Here is a 27,157-nt window from a genome sequence, read left to right on the forward strand (position 1 = left end):
CTGGTGCTACAAAGTATAGGTGCTGATCCAAGCATGCTGAAGTCAATGGAAAAAAAAATTCTGGTTTGCTTCACTGAGTTTTGAATTAAATCCATGTAATTTTGATAAACTAAAAATGTTTCTGCAAGCTTCTGGTGTTCTCTGTTGCCTTATGACAATAGGTCCTAATGGAATCAGGTAGGAGTGTTTCATGGCATGGATTTCCTACACCTACAAAGAGCAAAAAGCTACTTCCTTCTCTTTGTGCTATATTATCATTCATTTGATTTAGGATTGGGAAACACGTTTTGCAAGTTCTCATTGTTTTTCTATAGTGTATTTTCTGGTAAGATTGAAGTGATGATGAAACTTTTTTGATGCATATAAAAAGCAGTCACTTCCTGCTAGGTAAATATCTTGTTGCTGGAAACATGCATTAAATACTTGCGAGTGCTGAAATGTACTTGGGTTTGTTTTCATTGCAAGCTGTTATTTTGTTAGGACACAAGGTGGCAATGACATGGAAAAACTCATTATATGAAATAGTCTAGAAAGCCTTTTGATCAGTGTTTTGCTTCAGATCCGTTTGATATATCCAGCGTGTTACTTGGCTATACATACAGCTATACCTATGAAAGCATTTGGCATGTCCTGTGGATTGTGCTTGGCAGTTACTCTTTAAAGCAATGTATAGGTGCACAGCCAGGTGTTCCTGACCCCAGATAGAGAAATGAAGCAAGAGGAATCACACAACCTGCCTGAGACCACAGCAAGAGCTGAGATAAAAACATAGATATATATGATGCTAAAATATATAGAGAATCACAGATAGGCTTGCGTTGGAAGGGACCTTAAAGTTCATCTCATTTCAGCCCCCTGCCAGGGCCAGGAGCACCTGCCACTAGACCAGGTTGCTCAGAGCTCCATCCAGCCTAGCCTTAAACACTTCCAGGGATGGGGCAGCCACAGCTTCTCTGGGCAACCTGTGCCAGGGCCTCACTACCCTCATTGTAAGGAATTTCTTCCTAACGACTAATCTTAATCTCTTCTCTTTTAGTTTAAAACCATTCCCCCTTATCCTATCTCTGTATGTCCATGTAAGAAATCACTGTCTTTTTTATACAGATATAGCTGTAAATTCCTACTATAGCAGCAGCTGCATGCAGAGGTGTGCATGTAAACATGCAGTGTCCTCCCACACACTCCAGTAGAGGGCAGGGCCCTTTAGGACAAGTTTAAGGGACCCTCAGCAGCTTTCCATCATTCCTGTACATATCCTTGAGCACCTACCTGCCCAGCCTTCCATGGAGCTCTCAAAGACCATCAGTGGTCTGTGAGTGAAGTTTGAGTGAACTCACCAATAAATTGAAAACTCACAACATGTGAAGTGCTCTCAAAGCCACCAACTAACAAAACCCCAAATATCAAAAATCAGGAAGAAGTATCTTTACCAATTTCTTTGCACTAAGATCAGTGCTGCTATTAGACCAACTTTGCTTTTATACCCATATCACATTAATTGAAAACACCAGTGGAGATGTTTTCATTTCAGGAGATATGACTGTGTCCTTCTAAAACTCTGGTGTTAGGGTCCATTCTACTGCAAAAAATGTGTCCAAGGCCAGTCTGAGTGGGGCTTGGAGGAATCAGATCTAGTGGAAGGTGTTCTTGCCCATGATGGGGGAATTTGAACTGGATTATCTTTGAGGTCACTTCCAACCCAAACCATTCTGTGATTCTGAAAAAATAGCCTGAGTCCTGTAAGCCCCGCAGAAGTTTACTAATTTTTATCGGGTGCTACTAACAAAACCACATGGAAGCTATTCCCATCAAAATTAAATAAAGCAAGGAAAGCAGGACCCAAGGTAAAAAACAAAGAAAACAAAACAAAACAATCAAATGTACTCACAGCCTTGAGCTGTGAGGGTGCCTAAGTGAACAGCTCATGCATTTTAACTCCCTTCTTCCTGTGCTGCAGTGCTCCTGATTTTGGGGTTCTTTGATCCACCTATTCATAGCTGCAAAGTGAGCAGAATTTAATCAGGCTCTGACAGGTCGTGGTTGATTTTAACACCCGCCTTCAAAAAAGAGCTGTCAGTCAGGGATGAGCTTTAATACCTTCAACCTGGAACTCCTTTACAGTTCTGCTGCAGTTGAGTGGTGCTTGGTCAGCAGTGGAGGAGCTGGGCATCTGCAAAAGGCACTGGGGGTCTCATCTGGGCACTATCAGGAGAGTCCACAGGCGCTATTCCTCAGCCTCTCTAAAGGGGTGGTGTGACACTCTAACGAAGCTGGCATTTCCAGGCCACATGAGAGGAGAGATTTCCTTGTTGAGTAAGAAGTGGCTTTCCTAACTGCATGTCCCAAAAATCCTGCTGAGCTTTTGTGGGCCAGCAGGAAAAGTAGGTTGATGCTCACTTGGATTAAACCTTTCCTTATTGTAGCTGGAATGGGCATAGTGAGGACAAGGGTTACCTTCCCTACGTAATCTCAAGTTATTTTAGCTGGGGATGTTAGATGAAATAGCCAGTGACTGGCAGAATAATAGAAGAGGGGTTAATTTCAGATTTACTATCTGCCAACACATGCCATGCAATCAGATAAACACAGGATTTCAGCTGTCATCACAATATCTTATGCATACTTAAAATAGAGCAGTTTTTCTCACATCAAGAAGAAATGGAACAGGTTTATATATAGGATGTGTACAATCAGCAGGCTAGAAATTTTGAAATAGTCTGCCAATTCTAGAGAGATTCCCTATTTTTAAAAGAAGAAATTATATTAGAAGTAGTAGAAATTCTCATGGAGAATTTTTATTATTGCAAGCTACACTGAATAAAAAGTAAAGGGAACATCTTGAGAAGTTGGACTATACAGAATGAGGCAAATTTCTGTAGGATTTTCAGCAGAGAATATGGGACTATACAGAGACTCAGAAACTGCTCTGTATGGGAATATCCTTCCTCCTCTGCTTTATACATTTCTGTCCTTGCTCTTTTGTCTGTTCTGGTTCATTGGGCCTATCACTTTTAATGATTGAAAGTCTGGAAGGCAGAGAGGGAAGATGACAATCTAGCAACACCCCAGCAATATCCTAATCCAATTTTCACAAGAAAGCACTTGCTGATTAAAGCCTCCCTCTTGAAAACACCCACCATAGGCAGAACCATAGAGTTATAGAATAGTTTGGGTTGGTAGGGACCTTAAAGATCATGTCAAATCTCATGTAGGTGAAATGTAACTCTTCTTGGCAATGATGCTTTACATTATGAATTTGTGAGTAGGGAGATGAGTATGGCTTTTTGGCTTGAGCCCATAACTAGTATTTGAGCTTTTCATTATATCCCTTTATAAGAGTAGCTGATGCTATGGTCGAGAATATTTTCAAGATCCAGCCTGGTTTGTTTACGAGGGATGCACAGAACAGCTTGCCTCTGTAAGCATTATATGAGCAGACAGCAGCAGGCAGTTTTCTTGCTGAAAAATCTACCGATAGGCTTCCCTGCTCTGCTGCTTTCTCTCCTGCTCACAAGCCTCCTTCTTCCTTAACACCAATATATCTTGTACCTTCAGTCTTCTAGAGTGTCATAGAATCCATAAGGTTGGAGATCTCCAAGGTCTTCATGTTCAACCTTTGAGGGAATTCCACTTTTCCCACTACCCAACCCATGTTGTGAAGTGCCACATATACTCATTTTTTTAATCATTTCTAGGGATGGGAACTCCATCAGATCCCTGGGGAACCTGTTCTGGTGCTTAAACACTCTTTCAATGAAGAAATTTTTCCAAATATCAAACCTGAACATCCCCTGCAACTTGTGGCCCTTACCCCTTGTACTATTGCTAGTTGTGATAAAACATACCCAGTCTAATCATTCAGATGGCATCATCCCAGCCAAGGTTTTGTCATCACCTTTTGTTCTAAGATGTCCTTGTTAGTAGCTGCTGGTATTTTCCAGGATAACCAGTGCTTGCCTGCTCTCATCCCCTTCTGGATTCTACCAGGCTGTGCCGAAGTGAGCTCAAAAATGACGTCCCGAGCTGTTCAGCATAACAGTGTCTTTGAAGCCAAGGCTTGGACTTCACTTCTAAGACCAGCTGTAGCAAAAGGACAGCATTTTCCACTGAAGATAAGGGAAAGAATTTACATCTTGAGAGCATTCCTCTCACTGTTTCCCTGCAGGGGGGAGGCTTATGAATTTTCTAGCACAGGCAAAGGCACTCCTGAGGAGTTCTGCTGTGACAGATTGTCCTATTGCCCGTGGAGACACTATGGCAGCATAAGATGCCAAGTTTCCTATTGCTTGGGCTTCATCCCGTTGTGGTTAACCTCTTATGCGCTTCAGAGAAAGAAATGATTACTGGGTTGCAGGTCCCTCAGCTCAGCTCTAAGAGGGTCTTTTTGTTTTCCACAGTACCCCTCCAAGCTGGTTTTCAGCTACAGAGGCAATTTATGCTGGGAAATGCAAATAAATAACACAAAGGTATTGCAAGGCTAAAGTCCAGTGTGGGTGTATTTCAGCCTTAAAGGCTTTAGATTTCTTGGTTTTGTTTTACTTAGCTTTTTAATTATTTTTGTCTGTTTCAGAAAAGCTTTTCACATACAGTGGTCTCCCAAAAGAATTTATTTGAACTCATTGGTGGGTGGTGCATACATTATGGGTTGTGGTTTCATTGATATGCTCAGCCTCGCTAAGTAGATGGCATATTAAATGTTTTATTTACCCTGTGTGCTACCTGTCATCTAATCAGCTTTTGTGTTTCTGCTGCATTCTATTTGTATTACAGTGAGAATAAGTGGTTTCCTGTAAATTAAAACCACATGAAACCTTTTAAAGCCATTTTAAAATACTAAATGGGTTTGCAAATAGGTTTGTCAGACAAAGATTGGAAAAAGAGCTCCTTGCTTACCCATTTACTCTTCTGTATGCTTATTAGAAGTCCCCACATGATTTTTTCATCAAACATTGCATCCCAGTTCTCATCTGGAATGCCAAAGTCATTTATACTGTGCTCGAGAGCAGTTTGCATAAACAAGAGGCAGTTAACAAAGAATACAGTTGTGAGCTGTAATTGCAAAGGTTATATTATAAATTACAACACAGATGTACAATAAAGTCAAGACATGCAGCCCTGTTTTCTTGTTTGCCTGAAGCACAAAAGCACATTGGCTTAAAAGTTTCTTTACCTTTATTGACTATTATTGCCAATATGGATGATTGTGATGCTTTCACTGTGAATTATTTTGTTTCTTACAGGTGGATCGTATCATCTTCTGCGTCTTTTTGGAGGTTGACTACAAAATTTTCAAGAAGAAAATGGGCGAGTTTTTCCCTCTAGGTAGGTATAGTAATCAAACACCATTTGACTTTAAAAAAGCATGCAGAAAAAATGCAACAGTTGGCATCTTCTTTTCTTTCCAAAGCCAAATACTGAAATGTGAACTTTCTTTAAAGATCAGCTGCACATAGAGGCTCTGATCCTGGACAAATGCAGACATTTAAAATGTGTGAACCATTTAAGCTACATCTAATACTACTTTTGTATTCTCAGTACAGCTAATCTCTTCATTCCATGCTGTATGTTTATCTTTTCCCAAAACTTGGTGCATGGCTCTGGCTCTCTTGACTCTTGAGAAGGAAATTATTTGCACTAACGTATATAGCTCCTAGTGTATATTGCTTTTCCATACACTTTGTACACACTTTGGTCTTTCATTAACAATGCTGGCAAGGTTTCTCTGGGTCTGAAAAGATACTGCAGGGGTTAGAGCCCAACTGTGTCTGAATGAGGACTTTAAACTAGAGCTGTCCAAGTGTAAGAATGAATGGAAGAAAGATGGCTCTCACTGGAGCACTTGGGAAATGTTAGCCATTCATCTTGGATTTCACACAGGAGGTTGCTTTCTAGATTTAAGGAATCCTGGTGGATAGTAAATTTGTTAATCCCCCTCCTCCTATAAAGCTGGGATTTATTTTTATCGTACATCATTAGAAATCTGCTCTCCGCAATTTTATCAACCCTAAAATTCCTCCCATTTTATTTTGCTTTGTGCTTACATCAGTCCAACTATGTGTGAAAAGATCCAGAGTTTAGTGTTTTATCTCCCAATACTCCCCGTGCTGTCTGTCTAGTGAAAATGGCCCTGGAGTAATAGGAAGCAGAGCTTTGGTGTGTTCAGAGTTCCATTAATTTCACAGCACTGTGTTGTCACTGTAGCCTTAGTGGTTTTTTTCCTTTTGCTTTGTCTGGTAGCATGGAAATTGTGATATTTTTGTCTCATCTCACTAGAACAAGGCTTTTTTGTAGATGACTTTGTAATCGCAGTTTGCAGTGATTGGCAGCTGAAACTTAAAGACCTATTGAATTATTCAGGTAGCATCAAATGATGTCTAACCACTTAATAATATTCTTGTCTGGAGCACACTGAACATGCATTTCAAGAAGCTGCTTTCATATCTAATCCATTCAATGAGTGATTTTATTTTTTTGTCAGGGTACCCAACCCAAAGGATAAAGTGACAGTACCCTGCCTACTGTTACTGGCTGTGTTACTGCCCTTCAGATTAAGTGAGAGAAGAATATAGCATCAATTTGTCAACAAATCAAGATCATTAATGCTCACTTTCATCTCTTAAGGCCTTGGAAATCATGGTGTAAAGCCTGGTATTATTTCTATAAATGTAAAACTCACCTGGGTTTGAAAGTTTGAGAGACAAGAAGATGCTTCAGAGCTGTATCATGACAAGCCTAAAGGCAGAAAGGCAGCAAAGTGGAAGATTTATTTAATTTGGAATTTTTTTAACCTGACATCATTGAACTCCTGTCTACAAAGAACCTGTGCAGCTGGCTGTTTTGTTATAGAAAAACATATAATTTCATTTTACCACATTATGTTCATGATCTGCCATACCATAGTTTTAAAAGTATGTTTATTCTCATGTATGTAAAGGTTTTATGGGTTTTTTTCTCAAACGAAAATTTGGATTCTGATATGTGACCATAGACAGGTGATCATGGTAGGGACCCTCTAAATCCTGTGTTCTGTATATGTGGCTATAAAAAAGGTTCATCCAAAATTTACAGCTGTCCAGAGAAAGTTTAGTTCTCAGTATCTGAAATTTAGATAGATTGTTGTAGGATTAGATTAATAAAATGCCTTAGAACCCATTTTCATAGACTCCTGGTTGCAATTTTCTCATAACTAATGATTCTGATTTTGATATGCCTTAATGTTACTGGGTATCTGCTGTCTGATTAGCCAGCCTTAAAAGGAACCTGTTTAGCTCTAGAACTTTATTCCTGATTAAGTGAAGGATTTCCTGTGGGTGGATCAGTAGCCAGGGATTCAGGAAGGCTTTTAGTGTCTTATTTTTAGTGTCTTTAGATCTTCAGCTTGTGAGGAGACAGGGAGAGGTAGGACTTTCTTCCCAAATCACTCTCCTGTAGTGTCACTGAAGAAATGGTCAGTATCTGGGTCTCTCTTGTGGAGTGCCCTAACCATTCACGTACAGTCTCAGGCTTTCTTTGCCAACTTGAAATGACACCTTTCCACAGGGTACCACCACTTCAACAGATGTCAGCTGAAGTCAGCCCCATGCTAAACTGCCTCCTGGTGAGAACATTAGCTGAAGGTCTGGATGGAGATCACCAGATGACCATCATGTCTTCCATTTGTTCCTTTTTTCAGGTGTCTTGGGAATTGCCATCTACATTTAACATAGCAGACCTGGACAAGTTATCAACAGTCTCTCTCACTGTAGAGATATCCCATCTCTCTGCAGGACTGGTTTCCTGCACAGAAGACTTAGCTAACATGGTTCTGTGTCAAGGAGTTAGCAACTGCCTCTACCTTTGGCAGTAAATTCCTGATATTTCTACTGTGAAAGAAATTAATGAAACTGGTGGGTTTGTTTTGGTTTAAAGGAAATCTATTAATTTTGTGAAATTAAGTCTTAAGTCTTAAAGGACAGACTTGCCCTAAACTTTAATTGATAGGACACTATCTAACACTCACAGGAGAGAATAACACTGAGGTATTGCTTTAAGCTTAGAGAAAAAATCATCAAGGCATTTTAAAAGTGCATCTTGCATTCAGAAACATTGTGAAATATATCTACTTTAATAGATGTGGACAAAAATGCTTAGAAAGAAGAATATATTCATAGAGTTATATACATAAATAATTATTACTTTAAAACCACTGCATTAATAAATCCAAAAAGACATGCAAGTGCTTGAGCTAGGTAATGAAAGTGGTAATGAAATGAAGCTAGAATTACACCTCAGTGCATTAGAGTAAGTGGAATATAGATATAGGAAAATTGTTCCATTAGTTGAACATATCATTATGCCTATTTTGCAAGTGGAATGCCGAAGAAATTAGTCAAGTAATAATATTGATATCAAGACAACTGCCAAGAGTCTTGTCATTTTCAAACTTTAAATATATAAAGGGAAGAGACAGACTTCGAAGTAATGTCAGGTGCAGGAAAGCTGTGCAGTAACTGAGCAATTGTAACTGTCTCAGCATTCCTAATTCAATCCCAGTGATTACAGAACCGAATCCAGAGCCAGCATGCTCCAAGCGGAAGCAGAGCACCATTTATCTTTGATTCGGACATAGGTTCTCATTTCAATGTTGTCCAGAAAAGTCCTGGTTTGGTTAAGTCAAGGCAGAATTTTTTATTGATCCTCTGTGGTTTTACTGAGAAGATTTTGTATATTCTAGTAAGAAAAGAGCAGTAGAAAGAGCAACTTCATTTGCTTAAGATGGATCACTGTTTTAATATATTAAACATTGCCACAGTGATGGGTTTTTTCTTTTTATGATTTGAGTCCTATCTCTTTGTGCAATGACATAGCCCAGCTATTCTCCCTTCACCTATGCTGGAACATTCCTTAAACTGAGAGAATGTCTTTCAGGAAAATAGAATATCTTTGCCTGCAGTTCTGGCTCATATGTGTAGTTTTTGCATTTCTGGATTCATTGCTATTAGTAGTACAAATGAGTTTTCTGGGAAAGGAACTGCTACTTAGATAATTTTTTCTTTTGGAATGCATTGTTTTTCGTAATAGAACTCTATGGAGTCCAGACATCAGGCATTACTTTTCTTGCTAACTAAACATATTTATAAGACTTACCAGAAAACTGAATCCCCCTTGAAAAGCGAGATTGCCAACATTTACCTTGGAGTGATACATACTTCTAAGATTCTATACATAGGAGGAAATTAAGAGCATTTGTAAACAGTTGCCAGCTGGAGCAAAGGTACCTTTTTTCTTTTCTTCCTGTATTCTGTGTACATAAAGCTACTTAATATGTCAGACAGATAATCTTGTAAGGACCTTTGGCAAGTGCTTATTTTTCATGGTGGCTGTCATATATTATAAACGGTTTATCTTCAATTGTAATGCTTAAAGTATTTCTAAATCTACCACCTGTTACCAGTGGATTGGAGAGGAGAAACATTTTTTTCTGAAAATGTTTTTTAGATAGAAATAGTGCTATAAAAGGGATATCCTGTGAAGCTGCAGCATCCAAGGTTATATTACTTCTTGCTACTTTAAACAGAGTAACAAAATTACTTCACTAAAACATTGCGAAAATTTTTGGAGAAATTATGTTTGCACTTTCATTAAGCCAGTTTATAAATGGAAGGCGCATGCTTTTAGACTTGTGTCCTATTAGAGCTAACGAAATGATGTTGAGCCCAGGAGTTTGTTGTTGGGGTTTTTTTTTTTTTTTTTTTTTTTTTTCTTTTTTGAGCCTTTATCAGTTGATGTTAGGAAAAAGAGAGAGACATTGCTTCATCTTGAGAAAACATTTTCTTCCCTCTGTTACAAGCTATGATATTGAATGCATTTTCTGCTTTCATCCTGATTGATGAAAACACTGTTTCCCCTACCCAAACCATATGGATGAGAGCTACTGCCTTATAATAATTCTCCTATTACTTCAGGAGGGTGCACAGCATCTCGCTTGTGCATAAAATGTGCAAATATATTACAATTGCAGAGGAAATTCATTGTTAAGAGATCTCCCAGGCTTGGAATCAAATTGGAAACTGTCTAAATGGCTGAATGAAGGCCTTTGTATTAAAAAGGCCAATCTCTGCACTAATACGTGAGCGAACTCCTAAGCAGGGGCTGTAATTTCTGTACTGGTTTTGAGAGGCATCTCTCGCTCTGCTTACTATGGCAGACTGCACTGGGGCTGGAGCAGTCCTCTGCATGAGCAAAGGAGCTGTAAGTTAGCCCTTAGCAAGTAATCCAGTATCAAATGGATAATACCTCTGATAAATTTAGCCTCTCTATTTGCATTTGCAGCATTCATGAGCCAATTCGTTTCCATAATTCATCACCTGAATATATTCCACAAAATATTTTTCATGGGCTTTATTTTACTCTGTGGAGAGGTGCCAAGCAGTTAACTGGAAGTACCCAATATCCTTTATGGGAGGTTTCACCTGGGCAGTGATTTGCCTCATAAGTCACAAGGCTTTGGTTTTCTGACTGGCTCAGGCTGGAGTACAAAGGCCACCGGGGCCCCACAGAAATGTCCCTTAGGGAGTAAGATTTGGGGGAGTTTGATATCTCTTTGGCTTTCTTCTCCTGATCAATAAGGGCCATCCTGAAGGTTTTGGTTGCAGCTGCTTTTCCTGTCTCCGTGCAAGTTTTCCAAGTTGTTGTCTTCACAGCTGATGAACGCCTGTGATCTCACAAGGTGAAACTGGAAGCAGTCAGACCATCATATTACTTTCTTCACTGCTTTCTCTTACAAAGCTTGCAAGATGCTGCTTGGTGTCTTGCTTCCCCAACCCCATAGTTCTGATGGAGCTGTTGCATTGGGTTGCTTAGGGGACTTTGATTTCTCTGCATCATGAAACTTCTGTCTTGTCCCTTGGAGATCCTGCTTGGCTTTTCAGATAGTGAGCTGTGCCATGACCACACATCCCTCTCCTTTCCAAAGCTGTGTATCAAGCCATGGAAAGTGTAGCAGGATACCCCTCAGTACTTATGCAGTCATAGCCATCCAGCCTGCTCTGGATTCCATGCCAGCATTTAACATTATCCTCAGATTTCGAGTCTTGTGGAAGTCTTGTGTTGAGGCAGGGATGAGTGAGGATTTTTTGGTGGGTGGAAGACAGCAGTCAGTTTGGAGAAGTTATGGCACACTGATGTTTTCAGGTGAGTGCGGAATGCTCTCTGTATCCCTTTGAACTGCTATTATATTGGAAGATGTCATACTCAGATGGCTCTTGCAAGGCCCCTTGTTGAAGGATTGATTCCAAACAGCTGGAGAGAAGCACAGCCCCACTGTTTCCCCTGAGGGTTCCTGGGCCCTCAGCAGTAAAGGCTTCCAAGGAAGCACTGCCCATCTCGGGGAGCTGAAGGAGCCTGTGCACTAAAATAGGATATTGGCTTTGCTCTAGCTCTCTCCCACAGCACCTTTGTTCCCTGATCAAATACCCTACAGTGTAAATAGGTTGCTGTAAAAATTGTTCTCAATCCAGAAGTTTAAAATAGACACAATGTTTAAAGTACTTGTCCATTTTGAAACATGTCTGAAAACAACTTACCTCAGAAAATCTCAAGGTCACTTAAAGCTAAATGTGTTCATAAAACTGTAAACCAATATTTTTCTATGACTTTCTGTCTTTATTTGCCATGGTAAAGACTTTGCCAGTCCTACCACTCATTGGGGTTTTCAATTTTGCCCATTTTGCCAACATCTCAATGTAGTGCAGGAGAGTGATCAAGCTCAGGAGTGATGCTTAAGGCACAGAGTATATAGTTGATGGTTCAGATACTGTTTTCAGCATCTTAGGACATAAGCAGATCAAGAAAGGGTTCCCAGCACCTTCCAACCTGGCAGTGGGTTTACAGAACCTAAAAAAACAATTATGGGTAGTTTCCTGCTTCCTTTTGAATCATAATAAAACTTCCTGTTATGATCTCATCAGAATTATTTTTCTGGCCAACTGCTGACAGAGAATTGCTCTAGACTTTGTGTGTTGCAAGTACTGGTCACCTAAAAACATGACTTGAGAGAGGCTTGTCATACTGTGTGCACTATGGTCTGGAAAACCGTTTACCTCCTCATTCCTGCTGGCAGCAGGAACAGGGCATGGATCCGCAATAGGACCATAACCTATTTAAGTGCTGTTGTCAGGAGCTTTTGCTCTGCTAAATGGAGGCTCATCTTCTTTGCTTCTTTGCATCTTGAAGGGATTTTTCTTGTCACCTTCTGTGAGACTGACAACAGAGTCTACAATCCATCCAGAAGTCTGGGAAAATGATTGTTTCTATGTATTTCTCCACTCACTCCAAATCCATGAGCTTTCCAGTTCCTGGGAGACACCTGGATAGGAGCTGCATTGAAACAGCAAAGTGGCAGGTGGATGAGGATGCCCTTGAAGGCACAGGGGTCATTTAGATGCAAGGATCAGGGTGCTGTGCATGACAACAGCATGGGAGAGCACAGGAAGATGATGAGCCTGGTAATTAGAAAGGTGAATATGGAGTAGATATTTACCATCTCTTGTAACAAAAGGAGTGCAACGTGTCCCAGGAAATTATGAATCTTGATGAAAAGAAGCAAAAGGAAGTAGTTTTTTCACCCAACATACAGGTTAGGATCTAAGAGTACTTGATACAAGGTGCTGCAGAGCCTGCAGGTATTAAATACAGTTTAAGAAAGGATTAGCTCAACCAACAGAAGACTGGTGCAACAACAGCTATTAATCTTCATGGCCTATGTATAACCTTAGGCTCAGGGAGTGACTGAGAGAAGTGTGTTGCTGTTCTCTTCTGTACTCAGCCCTTCACACATGGATGCCTGCACCAGAAAATGAGCAAGCAGCTTTTTCTGTATAATACATTATGTGAATATATCTTTGATCATGGATCTTTTCTTCCTACTCTGTTGGGTATTGTGGCATCTCATTAAAGCATTGCAAATGCATTTTATGCCATCATCAAAAATATCCTGTCCTCTCTGGCCACGTACTCCAAATGACTTCATGTGCTCAACTGCTTCTTATTTCCAAGGAAGCAGTTAAATTTGGGGTTGTCTCATTTGGCTGCCTCTGCCATATGTTACTGATAAGATGTTGTTAGAAGCTTGTATTTGCAAATGTATGACCATATGAAAAACGTGCCATTTTGTGTGTGACTACTAGATTAACATCAAATTTAGCACTTGTGTGAATGAAACTTTGTTATTTTCAGTATTTTAGGCCAGAGAGGAAATACTGAATATGTTTGGGTTTTTTGTTTTTTTTTTTTTTTTTTTGAAACCTGATACCTGTTTCCCCAGGGAGCACCTTGTTCCTTTTATGTAAGGTAGAAGCATCTGGAAAACAGAAGTCCAAATCTGATCCTGGTGTGAGTACCATTTCCTTCACTGGACTGAGGTTGTCCAGTTTCCTCAGTGTGGGAATAGCAGTTACTGCATAGTGTCTGTATGCAGCTGAGGTTCATATGGTTTGTATGGTACGTGCTTTATAGCAGATCAGGTGATACAGTTCATAAAAGAGGTCATCAATATGATGACAAAAAAGCTGCAATCCCTAACTTTTTTGGAGATTGGTAGTAAGAATTTCTATTTGATATGGCTTCAAACATATTCTACATTCTGTGAGGCTGCAGTGTTGTGAGACTAGTGTAACTAAGCAACACAGGAAAGAAAGCGGCACTACTGCTTGCAGTATGGCCAGGATGTACAGAGTGTATCAGTGGAAGTTTCTTTACAATTAGACCAAAAAAATTTAATGAAAATTGCTCAGTATCAGGTGGAGGTTTATGTAGTGTGCTCTGTATGCAGGATTGCATGATGAAAGGAGAGAAATAGGACCAGAAGAAATCCTATTTTTACTTCCAAAGCAGAAGAATGCACTTTTTTTTTTTTTGTTAAAGATATATTTGTTTTATCTTTTTCTTTTTTTTTCCTTCATCTTAGGAGCACTGAGGATGAAGAAAGGTTTTATAGAAAATATAACTTTTTACTAGGAGAGGAGAAAAGAGTCAGGCCTGTTTTAGTTGATCTCATCTGCCAGAGATTTCCAAACCTGCTTTTCCTCAAAGAAAATACTGTCCTTTTTTGTGCTATTTTTTGTCACATTTCCCAGTGGAGAACTGAGTTGGAGGAATAGAAATAACCAAAAGCGCTTGGGATATCATAGGTTATTGCAGGCCTCATATGTATGTTTGGCCTCAAGAAACCTTCCTGTGTCTCACTGTGCTATAGCAACTCTTATGCTGAGGTGGACAGAAAGCCTGTACACTGTCGTGAAGCTCCTTTTGGTTATCGGCAGTGGTTGCAAGCCACCAAAAGAAGTGATTTTTCAGCTACTAGGAATTGTAAATAGATTAAACTAAATATTATTATAAATCTCCCTAAGGCCATGAAGGTGATCATGCAGTCAGGTAGGAAGCTTTTGGGATAAAATTTTGTAAAGAAATGTGTGGGAGAGAGAAATATGGACAGTGAGAACCAGCTTGGTCTTTTCAGCTGCTGGAAACCTGATATTATCATGGTTTAGAGGGTTTGTCTCAGGTGGGTACCCTTGCCCACACTGCTGGCTGCTTTGAGACTGGACACAAAAAGTTTTTCAAGACTGACCTGAAATGGGATCCATTCTCCTCCAAGGTGTGAGACTGCTGCACTGCTCCTCCTCTGTAATCCCAATGGAAATAGTGCAGGCAGGTCATGGAATACTGGCTAGGGAAATGCTTGACAGTAGAAACATTTCGAACCAGACCCCTATTTTTGCATTGCAAATAAGCTCAAGAGGATAGCTGAAGCTTTCAGTGCTGTAATTTTGGGGGGTTTCCTTTGGTTTGCGCTTCTATTTTAAGACATCAGCACTATGATCACCAACTTGTCATTTCAGCCTCCTGTACAGCTCTGCCCATCTCATTGCTCTCTTTGGCAGAGGGGAATGTTCATACAAGTTGCAGAGGGGATTTTTATCCATTCCCACAGTGCCCTTCCAGTTCTCCCCTGGTTGTGGTCAGGACACGGAGCCACAGTTGCAAGGAGGAGCAGACTGAGACATGTAGGTGGACTAGAAATAGGGAAACATCTGGAAATCAGGAAACTGCAGAAAATGCTCGGTAAAAATAAAAAATCCTGAAGGATGCAATTAAGCAACTGAGGAAAGATTAGAGAGAGGCAGGGAGGAGCCAGCAGCATGCAATGCTGTTGGGGAGTGACAGTAGGATGCAGGACCTGAAGGCAGATAAAGCAGCAGCCTCCTGCAGCACAGATTTGGTTCTCATGTAAAGGTTTCTCAGTGTGCAGTGTTTGTGCAGTGCTGGCTTTCTGCATGCTAACATGAAGGAGAATGCAAAAGGAAGCGTGAGCAAAAAGGAGGAGATGGTTTAATGGCTTTGGGGATTACTGGTGGTATTGAGAGCCTTTCATCTCCCTGTTCCTAACATAAATCTTAACACAGATTGATGATTTTAGCCATCCTGCTTGTGTTTGCTTGTATGCCACGACTAGGGAGACAGGGAAACAATCTGACCAGCAAGGCAAAAGGCAAAACAAAAGGATCTGACAGAAAGCATCCCCTTCTCCCATGTCAGTAAGAACAGATAGGGCGTAATTATTCCATTTCCCAAAGCTCGGCAGATAGCAAGGGAGAGGGCAATGAAAGAGCCACAGGTATCACTTAGTGCATGACCCCAGCAGGGCGCCTGTGGCTTACACAAAAGTTTATGCTTTGAGCACCTTGCTCCCAAATGTAAAGCTCTCTGATCTTTAGAGATATAGTTACCTTGATAGCCTGGGAGTTAAAGGGAGACTTTCAACTGTAAATTATTTGTACTTGAGTGGAAACTTCTCACACACATCACCCATTTAATACCTTGATTTTATGTAGTATACCCGAATTTATAAACTGGAAAATTTTGCACACATTTTGGATTAGAAGGTTTTTTTGTCTCCTAAGCCTTCTAAATACTGATGTGACTTTTCCTGGGGATGAGCTGACTCTTTCTGGTAGTCACTGTCAGTTTTCCTCTCACTCCAGACCGCAATGTCAGTCATTCCTTTTCTAGCAAAGTCATCTTGGTAGAACTTCCTAAAATCCAGGGCTTTAATGGGGGAGCGATGTGAAAGGTCATTGTTCTGCTTCTCCACCCAGAGGAGTAACCAAGTGTGGGTAGATATGTACACACACTAGAGCATGTTTTGCTGGTCAATTATTTTTCAACAGCTCTCAAGTGAGGGTGAGAGGTACAGACGATCTCACCTCTGGTCTTTCCAGTGGGAGAGTTTGGACAAGAAATATTGACAATATATATTTAAGGAAATGTTTGCTGCTGTCAAAGATTCACTCTAGGGTTGTCCTGTGGTTTTATCCAATTTTTCTTTGGGATTGACTGTCTGTGCTGCATATTTCAAACCAAAACAAAGCTTTCAAAGGCTTCCCCTGGATGGGGTAAGAAATTGTATAGGAAAACATAAAAAAAAAATTAAAAATTAGAAAAACTAAACAAACAAAAGAAAAACTAACTAGGTATAACAAATCTAATTTATAGTAGTATTGGCACTGATTTTGCTTTATATTAGGCACATAGAGCTTCAGTAAAAAATAGTTTTACTTATTCAGAACCAGTAACCAAGAAACTGCCCTTAATATCATTCTTTTCAGGGGGTAAGTGAATGCATTTTGGATATAGACTTCTAAACCACTGGTTTTTTTCTCCAATAATTGCTATTGGCATAGAGCTCTGTAAGCTAAACATGGTGTTTATCACTTCAGCCGGCCACACCAAGGCCAGTGAAGGAGAATGTTTTATATTTAACAGGGAAATGCTTCTACCAGATGGACTTAGAGTGTGAGAGTAATAATTATGGACACATGAAGTGGCTGGGGATGGCTGTGTGCCAAAGTGAAACTCAGATTCATACCTAGATTGGGGTAAATTTTTCAAAGGCACCACAATGACTCAGAGATTGTATCACCAAGTTATTGGGACCCCAACTTCCATTTTCAGAAATGATGCAGGGACTTCATTACTGTTCAGCAAGCCTTTGGTATTTTTTCCCCAAAAAAAAAAAAAACCAGCCTTTAATTCAAAATTGGTTCACAAAAGCAGTCTTTGCTTCTTCATAATTATATTGCATAATGACTTCCTTACTTTTTAATAACATCAGATTTCTTGTCTGTGTCCATTATCACTAACTTAGAAACTATTCTGTTGCTTTGGGAATTTCGTATTCCAAGTCACTTACAGAACTATAATTAAGAACTTTCACAGAAGACCAGGTGATATATGTATGTTAAGATTCTGCTGATTTAGTCTCATATCTTAGATTAATTTGAAATCTTATCATGCTGGTTTCATTATAAATGCTTCCATGGAAAGAACATGTTATTGGAAACTGAATAATTTATAATCTCTATGTTGCCAAATGTTTTCTGAGCAGTTTGTTGAAGAATAACAGGACTCCAGTTGAAAATCCTAGCTCTATTGAAGCCAATGACAGAATTCCCATGGGCTTTAACAATATTTTTCATTTTCTTATCTTAAAAATTACTTGTCAAAGCTCCTTAAGGTTGTATGTTGGGGGTTAGGATTTTTTCCTTTTGTTTTCTTTTGCTTAGGAAATTTTCTCCCCTTTGTTGGTAAGAAACAATCACAACTGGTATTTAAGAGAGAAAAAGGATGTAGCCACAGAGGAGGGGTGCAGCTGGCTGCTACTCCCTTACCTGAGGGGTTCTCTCTTGGGAAGGCCAGAGTTACCAAGAGATTTTGGGCTGGGGGAAGAGATTGGGCACAGCCTCTAGCTCTCACTGTCAAGGTGGAGAGAGGCTGCGGTCGCTGTGGGGAGAATTTGCCGCCACTGAGGGGTTTTGGCTCCTGGTTTTGCCTTTTATATTTTTCAGATTCTATTCTGCTTTAGTGTGTAAGACTAGGCTTCATATTAGGGAATAGGAAGCTCTCTTCACAGAGTAGGTAGACAAAACAATTCCTTCTCTGGCTGGGGACGCAAGGACAGCAAATCCAAATCTCAGGCCCAAGAACATAAACAATGGTAGACTGAAGAGAGAAAACAAAAAGGATGGGACTTCATGGGCTAAAGCTGTAATTGGACAGTTATTTCCAATATGCTAATGGACGAAAACTTATAAAAATGTGAGACCCCGTGACTGGTCATCCATTTTTGTCTCCATTTTAAGATGTGCTGCCCAAGGTGGATCTCCTGAGACCTCTTAACAATTACCTACTTTTCTCTAGCTCCGTCTAGTGTCTGTTCTAGGTCAGCCTTCACAAGGCATCACTGCTGCCTTCTCCTCCCAGGAGTTGAGCTCTGCTTGTAAAAGCAGCCGATGCACTGGGACGATCCACTGGGGCCTTATTAACGCCTGACCTCACTAAACGAATGACCCTCACCAAACATTCCAGTGCCTCAGGGGAGAACCGGGCACCCTGAACCCCTCCCCCATGTGAGGGAGCCTCTGCCTGCCACGTTCAGGAGCTGGGCTGCTGCTGCACCGCTTCTCTGCCATTGCTCTGGGTTTTTCGCTACGCTATAGCCCAAACCCGCCCCGTCCTCTGCTGGGACAGCCTGAGGTTCCAGCTGCAGAGTTTCTGATACATTTTGTTTACTATGCCAGGATCCACTTGTCCCAGCTTACTGCTTCCAAGGTTCCTGCTCCAGGTCATTTCACTATCAGGCGGGGCACCCAGCTGCCCTGGGAGTTTGTAAAGGAAATCCCTTTTCCATCTCTTTCACCGGCCCGCCCGTCATTGCCGCGTGAGGGAGACGCGGCCAAGATCGCACCACCCTGCCCGGCCGGGAGCCAGCAGCGCCCCTGCCGGCTGTGCCCGGAACTGCACCGCAGGGGAAAGTGCCTGCAGCCCAGAGAGGCTGGGACTGCATTTGTGCTGCTGCTCGGTGCTGCTGGCATTGTTTGTCTGCCTTGTTATCCACACACATACTACTAAAGATCTGTCATTCCTTTTCCTATATCTTTGCATGAAAGCCCCGTAATTTCAAAGTTATATTAATTCAGAGGGAAGGGTGTCATATTCTCCATTCCAAGGGAGGTTCCTGCCTTCCTTGGGAGACACCTGTCTTTCAAATCACGACAGTGTACAAATTCATATTTGTACAGTAGAAGCCTATGTGTCCTTTTCACCTCCAAAACAATTGTTTGAAGACTAAGAAACAAGGAAGTAAAAAATGCAGTGACTTTTCTCAGTCCTTTGGGCCAGAATAAAGTGTGCTCAAGAGAAATGTAATCTGCTGTTGTTTAGTGCTTTCTGAAAGTTCTGCTCTTCAGATCATGTCTGAATGAGAGGAAAAGAGGAAAAGAGTGGATGCAGATCCATCTTCTGAAGATGCAGAAGCATGAAAATTCTCACACTCCTGACTTCAATGCTTAAAATTAATTATAATTCCCAGTAGAGGCCTCTATTATTAACCAATTTTTCTGCTCTTATGCTACTTAGAATAAAGTTTTGGGCTCCAAATCTTGGTGAGACCAGAGCCTAATCCTCATAGCCAGTCACAGCACTTGGATCTTAGCAGAGTTTCTGATGTAAAGTTCTAACCCTGTAAATTTGGACCTAATCTGCTGTTAGTTTCCATTAGCATTGCTTATTATATTGCAAAGCTCCTTTGAGTTCATATGGTGGTTAATCATAATATGCATATATGCCAGCTTGAAAGATACTCACACAGAAGTTGTAAGGCTTGCTACAGAATTTGCACATGCCCACATCATAGAATGACTGGTTGGAAGGGACCTGAAAGACCATCTGATTCCAACCTACCCTGCCAAGGGCTGGGACACCTTCCACTAGACCAAATTTTCCAAAGCACTTCCAGGGATAGAGCATCCGCAGCTTCTCTGTCAACTTGTTCTACTGACTTAACATACTCACAATGAAGTATTTCTTCCCAATATCTCATTTAAACCAGCCCTCTGTTAGCTCAAAGCCATTCCCTCTTGTCCTGTCCTACAGGCTCTGGTAAGAAGTCCCTCAGCAACTCTGTTTAAGAGGATACAAATGGAGTCTGTATGAATCAGGAACATAATTGACAAACATGTGTGATCAGTGAGCTTTCCATTAGATGATTGAGGCTCTGGAACACTGAATTACCAAAATGTTAACTAAGGCTGATAATTTTTTTTAACTCAGCAAAACAGCTTGTAAGAAATTCCTTTGCTACCAAGATGGAATTTTTTGCAAAAGGAATCTTCTTTCCTTGTCTCTCATCTTAAGGTTAAAAATTATCTGTTCCTAGCTAGCCCAAGTTTGGTCTTCACAGATTCATTTTGTTCTTAAAACAATTTTCCTGTCTGGAAAATATTTAGTAACTTCCTTATGTGGTTTTCTAGTAGGGTAGCTAGTTCTCTTCTTAACATAGCCAGCTGTTCCAGGGAAACCAAGCAAACTGAAACTTGTCAAGTAAACCAAAAGCTTTGCAGGAAAGAGAATGGAAATTCTTATTATACCTGCCTTTATTTGCAGAATTTTGTAAATTATGCAGACTTTTATTCCCTGTCTTTATTCCCTGTATTACCTGTATCTGGTAGTAACCAGTATTGAAACCTTCCTCCCCATCCAGCTCCAGATTTTGCTGAAAAATGTTAAACAGGAGGAGGCAAACTAAGATATGGGCAATTTCAAACATGGAATATTTCATTTTAGATGTTTGCTGGTATTCCCAGTAACCTTTGTCTTTCAATCTTTTTTTTTTGACAGGTGATGCTAATGAAGAAGGGCCTCAGCTGAGTGAAGAGAGAGGTGAGTAAAGAATATTTTATGCTAAAATATATTACTTCTCTGAAGCATAAGCCAAACTGAAAAAATTCTAGAAATTAATTGCCTTAGTCAAGATAAGCAGTGCTAATCATTATTGCCAATGTTACCACAGTCATCTCTGGTTTTTTACACAAAATTAGGGTGAACCATCCCTGATAGTAAATAGTGCATGGTAGGACTGGCTGAGACTACTTTTTTAATGTCATCACTTTATGAGCCTCTGGGCGATATTTCATTCCTTTTTATCAATAGCTAGTTTGAACATGAAGGGGAAATAATTATAATTCTTCAGTCTCTTTGCCTGTAGAAAAGTGTGAATAGAGCAATTCTTGAGTCATTTGAGATTCTAAATAGTGGCAGTTATATGTTTGCAATGAAAACAGTAGCAAAACTCTTCCACAAACTCTTAAATATGCTGATCCTGGTCAGACAATGATTCAGAGGATTTTTTCCTGGTCCTCATAGTTTACTCTTTAAAGCAAGTGTCATTGTTTAGCATTTGTGGATGACATGAAATGGAAATGATGAATAGGTATAAGGGGAAGAAATGCCAGAGGAACAAGAAAAGGAGGGGACAGAGGATGAGATAACTCCCATGAGGACAAAAGCTTCCATTCAGGAGATTTCTGCTAATTTTTTCAAGGAAGCTTTTTCCAGTTAATCTTGACCACGTTTTTTGTAACAGACATTCCCCACAGCACCTTCTGATACTTCCCCTCCCTCATCTGGAGGTCCTCAGTGAAAATCTCCTGTTCCATATGGATTTCTGTGCAGTGCATCTCCTTTCATATGCAGAGTAGCTCCCTCTACTCCTCTGCCTCTCCCTCCAAACTTCCTTCAAGGTCTCTGTGACCCTTATTCCATCATGGTCCAGTGACTGTGCAGGAACATCCAGCTCTCTTTATGAAAACATAAGGAGTTTAGGTCAGACTTTAAACTTAAGGTCAGAAAGGAATGCCACATGGGGAGAGGCAGGGATATACCAGACAGAAAACAGAGGTAAAAGCTTTTGAAGCAGCATTTTGACTACTTAAATTGGCGAGATTGTCCTAAAGACAAATAGATCATGATCATTTATGCAACCACTTACTTACCTGAGAAATTAGAAATACTCGAAGAATGGTGCATATACAAAGGTGTGAAAACAGATATACACAGATATGTGTTATACTGATGGATTAGCACATTCTTTTATGGCTGTTCTGGCCTGTTGATTTTATTACATATAATTGTAATTACATTTTGGTGTCAAGATTACTGGATAGGAACATTTAATATTTTTAATAAAGTTAGTGTGATTGATAAAGTTGTAAGAACATACATAAAAATAAAAAAAAAGGCCCATCATTATATAACAAACATTTGCCAAAGATAATGCTACAGTTACATTAACAGTATTAATATAACATTTCTAATTTAATTTTTTATATTTATCATGGCATGTGTATTTTTAGAAGCCAAATTATTTTGCAATTTTTGTCTTGTTTTTATGGGGATTATACAAATCAAATTGGTGTGGTTTTTTTTTAAGCATTTTAAACTAGAATTAAAAGCAAGTGCAATTCTACTTTTTGTCTTGTATCCTTCACAGCTTCATTACTTTAGGTAAAGCTACATAGATATTCTGGGAAATTACCACTGCACTATGTAATTTGAAGAAGATATTTCCCTACCTGGCTCTTTCTTTCGTGCATATGAGATAGATCAGATCAGAGCTGCCCTTCATGGTCTAGGATGCTGTTAGCTTTAAGAGTACGTCCTTGGTTATTTCATTATCAGTTGGAGATATTTTGGGAATCAGTGCATTGGTTGTAAGCAATTAATACCTACAGGGCTAAAAATAAGTATCTTTTGTATATCCACCCCAGTAGTGGAGCAGATATACAAGTTATTCCCTTTTGACCTGTTTTTGTATGGAGTTTTTAATGATTGTAGCATATGTTTACTGGAACTATGAATACAAACATATTTTTTGCATTGAGGGGAGTTTTCATTTTTATACTCAAATTTTTTATCAGTTTGGTGGATATCTGCTTTTTACTCTTCAAAGGGGAAAATGGACAAGTAACTTCTATTCACCACTACAAGATATTAATTGTATAATCATTCTTCATTCCACTTGACTTCATGGGTCATGACTGCAGCAGATGGAGTCAGCAGTTGGCACCAATACAGACAACCCTTTTTCCTTGAGTTGTCCATATCCATTTGAGGTGTTTCCTCCAATTCTTTTGCTCAAAGTGAAAAAGAGAGGTTGGATTCCTAGAGACCACATGTTGCAGACTAGATATGTATAGGAACTTTGGCAGAGTTGAAATCTAAATTTTAGCTAAATTCCTGTGCCTCAGCTTCCTTTTAGCTGGGTGTTTCTGAGGGCCAATATCAGATCAAGATAAAATACAAATAAATATAAGGACACAAATGTAGGCTCATTGTGTCTGTACAAATCAGACTTCTAAGAATGTGGTAGGATGGTGAGGTGGAGGTTACAGAATGTCATAGTTTAAATCTGGTGGCAAAAATTAGAGAAAAAAAACCCAACCTGATTCTGCTTTTCTGTCTGCTGAAGGCAGTGGGAATATGTCCATTGTCTTCAGTGCACACTAGGCCTTAGGAATAGACAGAAAATTAACTGGGAGTAAGAAATAACAGATTACCAAATGGGTGTATTACTGAGTGATGGATAAGTTATGAAAATTATCTATCTTGTGTTTCTATCACCCTGAAGTGCAGATATCTCATTACATGCAGAAAGGCCTTTCTTTCTTTGATTAATCTTCAAAAAAAAAAAAAAAAGAGAATGTCCTAACTACATCTGTGTTCTGGGTTAAAAAACCAGATGTCTGCCAAGGAAGGCAGGAACCTCCCTTGGAATGGAAAATGTGACCCGCTCCACTCCAAATTATTATAACTTTGAAATTAAGGGGCTTTCACACAAAGACATGGGGAAAGGAATAACAGTTCTTTACTAATGTAGATACATGTACAACACAGCAAACCAACAACAATACCAGCAGCAGCACCGAGCAGCAGCACAAACGCAGTCCCAGCCTCTCTGGGCTGCAGGCACTTTGCCCTGCGGTGCAGTTCCGGGCACAGCCGGCAGGGGCGCTGCTGGCTCCCGGCCGGGCAGGGCGGTGCGCTGGTTCCCCCGCGCCTGCAGGGGGCGCTGCAGCAGGAGTCAGCCACGTCTCCCTTGCAGTGAGGGAGATGCCAGCAGCAGACAGAGAGACAATGGCCTTTCCCTTGCAAACTCATGGGAAGCAGCCAGTCTCAGTGCCGCTCGGGAAACTGAATGGACTGCAGCAGGAAACCTCGGAAGCAGGAAATTGGAATGGGTGGCAAACAAAATGTAGCAGAAACTCCAGGGCCCTGTCAAAATCATGGGGTGTCCAGGGTCGGGTTCCAGTGTAGCAAGCAGCCCTGAAGCAGCAGCAGAGAGCAGCGGGGCTGGATGGGGAATCGCTCCCATGGATGCTCACTGGCGATGGCTGGTCCCGGGGCCTGGCTGCACACAGCAGGCATTCCCCAGCAGGGGATGGGTGCTCCCGGGTCCCGGCACTTCACACACTCCCTCTGAGCTCGCTGAGAAGCAGAGAAGCAAACCAGTAAGCTCCAGTCACAGTGCCAAAGGAAAAGAAAAAAACATGGGCAAAAAACACAAGGCAACAAGTATCTCTGCCAGTGGGATCCTGCCACGTGGCGATGGAGACAAAATCACCCTAGCAGAAGGAAGCAACTGTCCTTCTCTCAAACTCTCACAGGAAATCCCAGGCTGGCTCTAACCAATAGCAATACTCCTAGAGCTGGGGGAGGAGAAGGAAAGGAGGCAGTGACCACACTGGACACAAAACAAAAACAGAAACAAAAATGGGTATGGGATAAAAATCCATGCCCAAGACAATCTGCCAGATAATATCCATTAGTATCTATATTCATTCTACAAAATCAACAAGCAGGAATAACAATTTTGGCAAGTTTATCATATAACAGCACTGCTTATACTGGACATACTAGAATAAGAAAAAACATTAAAAAAAATCCACTCTTTTTAAATATACACACTCAAATCCACTCTTCTAATGGCATTTGATTCACAGGCTTTTAACCTATCTGTCTGTTATTCTGAATGCTGAGTCTTGTAGCAGTTGCTGGCTTAACAGCCTCACTTAATTTGAAGTGCTTTGAGGTTATCAAGTGTCGTGCACTTGGTGTTAGAAGGGTTTGAGTCAAAAGGGCAGATATAGAAATAGCAGGTCTGGGCCTGTGCAGGTCTACATCTCAGCTTTACTTTGTGAATGATTTCCTGCATAACCCAAGACAAGTACCAGATGATGCAGTAGTTAGTCTTTCCTGAGTGTTTTTGTTTCCTTTTTTATTTTTTCTTTTTTTTTTCCTAATGGTAAGAGAATTGACTTGTGTCAGCACATAATAATGTTATTGTTTGTTGACATAAGTCAATTCTCTTACCATTGCCATTACAAAAAAAAAAAAAAAAAAAAAAAAAAAAAAGAAAGAAAGAAAAAAAGAAGCACTCAGGAAAAACTTTGGATTCTGAATCTGAATCTATATTCTCCCTCATCCTGTTCAGCTTCAGTCTCTGCCAGATACCAAAGCCTTTTGACCTCATCTCTTTGTTTGTTGCCACACTACTGTCATTTCCCATCAAGTAGTTATTCCTAATAAATGCTCTGCTGTTTATCCTGTTTCTATCCTGATTGTCCTGATGAATCACCTATTCATTTCCTAGAAGCCACAGCCAGTTAAAACAACAAGATGAAGGATCTCATTCACACTATCAGGGCTTAATAACTAATAACACCCTATTACAACCAAGATACATAAATACAGATTTTTTTTTTTTTTTTTTGAATGTTCCACTGTATGCACACCCTTACACTTGGAGATTGATTTTTGGAGGGAGACTTTATCTTTTTTTCTTGAGATGAAAATAGCAATCACTTGCAACAAGGCAAATTTGGGAGTTGTGAAGGATTTTGGAAATTGGTTACTTGGAGACAGACTGTGAAATTTACATGACTTACTGACCCTCTGAATTAACCTATAAAGAAGAAATATGTCTCCCAGTAGTAGAGCTCAGAAACCTTTTTGCACAAATGATCACAATTAGAAAAGATTTTAATATGATCAGTTCAGACACCTGTCCAGGTGTGCTCTTTTTAAAAAGAAATTTACAGACAAAATTTCTGTAATATTTGGCTAACTGTTTGGAAGGACATTCACATGGCTGGAGAGCAGAAAGGGTTAAAAGTTTTATTTTGACCATAGTAAACACAGACCCTTTTCTGACTCTGGAATAAGGGATATCTGCTAAAAATAGTGAAATTGTGATTGAAATCTTGTTCTCCTGGGACACTGCCTTTACACCCTTTTGTGAGCATTTTGAAAGTTTTTTATAGAATGCAAAAAGATGGTTTCCTCTGAGATGGCAACAGTTCTGACTTCTCTGAACATACACCTCCTCCCTCTCCCTCTATGGGCTGTCAATTAAGATGTTGGTTATATTATCTAATGTATTCAAATAGTCCTGAAAGACCTGGCTGGACATTTGCACTTTAACTTGATTGACATTTGGTGTGTGGGACTGGAGGAAACTTCATGGATTGGTTAGATGATAAAAATCCTCAGCAGAGGGGAAGTGTTGATTGAAGCATTCCAATTGATTCAGTCCCCTCATGTGAATTACTCTCAAACAAAAAAGAAAACATGGCAGATAGTTCAGAGTGGCATGTGAACCAAAGAAGCCATATGTTGATATGGTCCACTATAAATATTCAAGTTATTTTTTAAAAGAAAGTGAGAGCATTGGCATTAATAAGTCTTCACAAGTCTGGTTATTTTCAGGATCTCTTTTTTGTATTACAGTTCTTTTTGAACTCTATCAGCATTGCTCCCAAGCCCCTTAAAGGGTTGACAAAGCATGTCTTTATTTGGCAGGTTTTGCCTTTATTTTTCCCTATGGATTTTCTTGTGGTTACTCCTGCCTTCTTCACTTCAGAAAGAAATTAATCTTAGCACTTGAAAACGCTTGTTTTCCTCAAAATACAGTGTTTGAATTTCAAATTCAGATGAGCAAGCATGATGGCATGACACATGACCTGTCCTGCCTGTCCTGTATTAAATGCTCTCAGGAACAGTCTACCAAGCCAAACCTCAAGGCTTGTTCTGTTTTGCAGTAACTGGCTTTATTTACTGATTGCTAAGGGCTCTTCATGCTCTGAGCTCTATGTAGTTCTAGAAAGAAGTGTAAACTCCCTTCTAGTAGAAATTTGTAAGAGCAATATTCAGTTTGGCCTTTTTTTTTTTTAATGCTCTTTAATTAAAATTAAGAAAGTGAGATAGAATTTAACTACTCACTTAC

At 40.1% G+C, this 27,157-nt stretch overlaps 1 protein-coding gene across 8 annotated transcripts in view; it reads left to right on the forward strand.

The window, feature by feature from the left end:
• Positions 1–27,157, forward strand: part of MACROD2 (mono-ADP ribosylhydrolase 2) — an 853,971-nt gene that overhangs the window by 762,449 nt on the left and 64,365 nt on the right. For all 8 annotated transcript variants that reach the window (XM_068186328.1, XM_068186321.1, XM_068186323.1 and 5 more), the window contains 2 exons: positions 5,241–5,322; positions 20,716–20,757. In XM_068186328.1, the coding sequence (XP_068042429.1) occupies positions 5,241–5,322; positions 20,716–20,757 (124 nt within the window). The remainder of the gene's footprint in view (positions 1–5,240; positions 5,323–20,715; positions 20,758–27,157) is intronic.

This window comes from Anomalospiza imberbis, chromosome 3 (assembly GCF_031753505.1).
Source record: "Anomalospiza imberbis isolate Cuckoo-Finch-1a 21T00152 chromosome 3, ASM3175350v1, whole genome shotgun sequence".
Taxonomy (NCBI): domain Eukaryota; kingdom Metazoa; phylum Chordata; class Aves; order Passeriformes; family Viduidae; genus Anomalospiza; species Anomalospiza imberbis.